Below are 4,637 nucleotides of genomic sequence, written 5' to 3' on the forward strand. Positions count from 1 at the left end.
ATCTTGGGCATGAATGTCATAGTTTTGAGCTTTTATGGATGATTTTGAAGGTCTTTTTTTTTTTGGTCAGCGAACAATCACAAGAACTGGGTGCCCACGGAGCAAAATGTGAGTTTTCTTTAACCCATACAGGGTCATATACGTCAATCCCAACTAATAACTGGTCAACCTTCTCCTAACATGTTGCAGCTCATCGAGCTGCTGGTATAATCGGGCTGGATTTAAACGAGCCTTACCAGAATTGATGGCTCATTTAAAGCCTTTATCCAGTCTAAAACCTGTTCTGATGTTCAGTTTATAGTTAGAGTGGCTCATGTTAGCCTGAGCTACCTCTATAGTTATGCTGCTATAGGTTTAGGCTACTGGAGGACATCAGGGTCTATTTCTCTCACTCTTCTGTTCTTCAATTATGCATTGCTTGTCGTCATTTCAGCTTTTAACTTTTTGTTCTGTCTTTTATCTTCATAGTAGGTACACCCGGTCTGGCGTTCTGTTAGCTGTGACATCATCCAGGGAAGACGGCTCATCCTCTATTACCATCTAATGTAGAACAGATTCCTGGATCAATGTGTGCTTCTGTGCTTTTTTGTCTCTCTTGTTGTGTCTCTGTTCTGTCTTCTCTAACCCCCAGTTGGTCGAGACAGATGACCGTTCATACTGAGCCCGGTTCTGCAGGAGGTTTTCCTCCCTGTTTATGGGGAGGTTTTCTTTCCACTGTCGCTTCATGCTTGCTCAGTATGAGGGATTGCTGCAAAGCCATCAACAATGCAGACGACTCTCCCTGTGGCTCTACGTTTCTCCAGGAGTGAATGCTGCTTGTCAAGACTTTGATGCAATGAACTGGTTTCCCTTATATAGGAAATGTTTGACCAATCTGTATAATATGATTGAATTTGACTTTGGTAAAGTGCCTTGAGATGACATGTTTCATGAATTGGCACTATATAAATAAAATTTAATTGAATTGAAATGTGTTTGCCGTCATTGTTCCCATTTTCTGGCATCTTGCTGTTGACTTGAGGTGGAGTTGAAAGATTTACAGGTAGTGCTCTGTCTTCATTATCCCACCAACTTTGTTCAAAGCACCACTGGCAGTGACGAACCCACAGCATGATGCTGCCACCACCGTGTTCACAGCTGATGCAGTGCTCTTTGGTTTGAAAGCCTCACCGTGACTCCTTCAAACATTTTTTTCACCGTTGTCTTCAAATAGCTCAGTCTTTGTCTCGTTGGACCAAATTTGAGGTGTCCATTGTGGAACAGGTTTACTAGGGTGTTAAACTAGCTTCGTTCAGGATCGCGATAGCTATGCAGGTGTTTGGTTGTTCTGCAACATTTTAACTAATTTCCTTTTTTAAGGGAACAATTTGTGTCAGATGGCTTAAAATTGGACATCAGGACTGGTTTTTGGACTGGACAATGCAGGCTAACATTAAGCTACTGGAATGACAATTACTTTAACCTTTAAAAATTAATGGATATGGTGAAAAATCAGGTCTTTGCCAGAAAGCCAAGCAATTTAATTTAGGTTTTTTTTTTATATTTCTAATAAGAGGGGATCATAAAGTTGTTCTTGCTGAAGAACAACTGAAATTTGTCTGTCATAAGTGGGGTTGTATGTATAGTAAATTTCTAATATTTTTTTCTAATAATAGTGTGCAGTGAAGAAACCATGGTTCCTGTATTTGGACTGTGATCTCATCTATAATATGAAGCTAGTTGGTCACTTTGTGCTGTGGATTGGGGCTATACACAAGGTTTAAATTAAATATGAGCACACCCAGGTAAGCATTGTTAACAGCAGATAACTGTTGTTGTTGTTTTTTACAAAGGTGAAGTAAAGAAGTAGTTTGACGCAATTTCAGTGAATCTGCACATGAATCCTTCAACATTTAAAATACAGTATTAGTGTCTTGAGCATGAGGACTCAAACATGAGACTTCCCACTGGTGATTCTAATGATCATTTTTCTTCATCCTTCATTTTTCAGTCGAACAAAGATTTCCACGAGCACTGACTGAACGGCTCCAGCTGCTTGAATCTTCCATGGACGATGAACTGGCAGGAAATCTGTGTGTTGAAGTCCTGGTTTGTGTTGGGTTGTTTTGTTGGGTATAGCGTGTATTGGTAGTTGTAGCCCTGCTCAAAACAGGCAGAGCGTGTTAATCGATCTTCATCCTTCTTAAACAATCTTCAAAAAGCTTCATATGATACAGTTTGTGGCTCTCAGTGATGATAAGTTGCGGGATTCCAAGCGCGGTACCAGGAACTGAAAAATTAAAGGAGGATTAATCAACAATCTAAAACGGACAAGACAGTCAAAACACAGTTTTACTAGGCAGTCTATCAATATTGTCTAAATCAGGAATTCCCAGTTTGGAAAAGTCTTGTTATCCTCTCTTAAAATATTTCTGGCACAAATTTGCATTAAACGTTTGCATTTTTGTTATTTTAATTGTATTTTAATCTGATTTGTGAGATCCAGAGCCCGACTATGGGAACCATTGGTCTCTAAACGAACTTCTATGAATAAATGAGATATTTTACAGCAGACAAGCTTTAAGGTTAACAAGACAAAAACGAGGCATTTGAGAAGCAGACATTTACCCCGGTGTGCTGTAGGAAGCTGGGTTGACCTGAGAGTTCAGAGCAACTGAGGCTGCAGTGAGACTGTTGGGAGACGGTTCCCTGCTGTTGCTGTTTGGGGACGAATTCGATGAAACTGAAAGACAAAGATCCAAACATAGTAAAAACGAATAGCTGCCGTCAGATGCTATTTATCAATTTAAAAAGTTTTATTATTTGACTATTTAGAGAAACTATCCAGTCTTGTTCTTTTTTTCTTTATCTAGTAAATAAGTACTAACCTGCACCTGAGGCCAAAGGGCTGTAGGATCTGGAAGTGGAGGCCTGAAACCGATTCAAAACATACTTTATTTAGAATGACAAGAAATACGAGAAGACCAAATAGCTAAAAATACAACAATATAAAAGTGCATAACTTGAAATGTCAGATCTTATTTATTTTTTTTGGAATATTATGTTTTACAATACTGGTAAAACAGCTTCATAGTGCATTCACACCTTTGTGCCGCTCGTTTTCAAGCTTCCAGAAGTGACAATCATAAAATAGCTAATTTTAGGGTGCTGTAGTTTAAGAAGTCAGACATTTAAGAATGGAAAAAAACATGGAAGTTGAACTGCATTATGGTTGCAAATAACTTCTTTTTAGAAGTCAATACAACTTGATAAGTATATAAGGTTTTGGTGTTGACATAAGAACTACGTATTCTCGGTTGATTAAAGTACTTTAATCACCTGAGAATAAAATTAAAGTACTTTAATCAATGGATCCAAAAATAGATTGTATTTATAATCTAAAGGACAAAAATGCAAATAAAAACTGATCAAAGTAACAAAATGGACCATCTTGGGATGAATTTGCACCATTATCCTCCAGAATTATATTTATAAAAATAATAATGGTCTTAATTAATAGTGAGGAGTAAGCGGGTATAAGTTGATATCAGTTAATTCTAAAAAAAAAAAAGAAAAATAAATAATAATAATTTTGTTACAAAATTCAAGCAAAAGAAAAATTATCTTGTCAGCTAACCATTCTGGAGTTGTAGCTGTGTGATTTTACTGCTAAATTAGCTACTGGGCAGTAGATCCTCTTCTCCTTCTGACGACGATTACAGAACCAAACCCGAACCACCTCCTTCTCCATGGAAAGCTGCTCAGAGATCAAGGTTATCTCCTCTGAGTTAGGCTTGGGATTCTAAAAATAAAAAGGAAGACAAAATCGGACTTCAGAAAAGGCATGTTCGCTTTATTGTGACATTCCAAAATAATCCCTTAATCTTTGCCAGATTGAAGGATGAATAAAGAGAAATAGATTATGTTTTTTGTGCATAATAAATAAGTAATATTAAGAATTATTATTAGGTATTAGCTGCCATATAATCATTTTGTAAACAAGACCATGACAGAAAAACTGCTTGAGGTGAATGCTAATGCTAGTATGCTAACACATTGTTCTGGTATGTCAGCATGCTAAACATTGCTAGTTGGAAAATAATAGATTATAGAACTAGTGAAAATGTATACATACGCAGTTAAATGCTCAAAAAGAAGGGGTTTTGTTCTTTGGCTATATCAAAATTGTACATAATTTTGATATAAACAGCGAGTGAAGGCACAAATAATATGACAAAGGTTTTAAGCCTCATAGGTAAGCGCATGCTAATATTAGCATGTTAATTGTAACATAATAGATGACTTAAATTCTTACTAAATAACATCATAATCCTGTGTTTGTATGTAGAGGGTATGGGTTTCTAGACATCACTATTCAACCTTACAGCATCTTATGCTGACAATAATCAGGTGGACATTTATACAAACTGACTTTAGTGCAAATTTGTTTTTGTCTCTGAGAGAAAAAGGTTAATCAGTTTAAGCGCCCCAGTGCAATGGGCTATATTTATTCAGTTCAGTTTGGCAATAATTTGCATCTTAACCTTAAAGGAAGGCAAAATTCACAACTTAAGTGTTAGCATGCTAACATTATATATTATATATATATATATATATATATATATATATATATATATATATATATATATATATATATA

At 36.3% G+C, this 4,637-nt stretch overlaps 1 protein-coding gene across 1 annotated transcript in view; it reads right to left on the reverse strand.

Annotated features, from left to right (window-relative positions):
• Nucleotides 1-900: 900 nt before the first annotated feature.
• pou2f3 (POU class 2 homeobox 3) overlaps nt 901-4,637 on the reverse strand; it is a 28,297-nt gene continuing 24,560 nt past the window's right edge. The window contains exons 10-13 of the mRNA XM_012881456.3: nt 3,617-3,781; nt 2,868-2,910; nt 2,608-2,722; nt 901-2,269 (exon numbers count right to left, since the gene is read on the reverse strand). Of these exons, the coding sequence (XP_012736910.2) occupies nt 2,227-2,269; nt 2,608-2,722; nt 2,868-2,910; nt 3,617-3,781 (366 nt within the window). The 3' untranslated portion in view covers nt 901-2,226. The remainder of the gene's footprint in view (nt 2,270-2,607; nt 2,723-2,867; nt 2,911-3,616; nt 3,782-4,637) is intronic.

Source organism: Fundulus heteroclitus, chromosome 11 (assembly GCF_011125445.2).
Source record: "Fundulus heteroclitus isolate FHET01 chromosome 11, MU-UCD_Fhet_4.1, whole genome shotgun sequence".
In the NCBI taxonomy this organism is placed as follows: Eukaryota; Metazoa; Chordata; class Actinopteri; order Cyprinodontiformes; family Fundulidae; genus Fundulus; species Fundulus heteroclitus.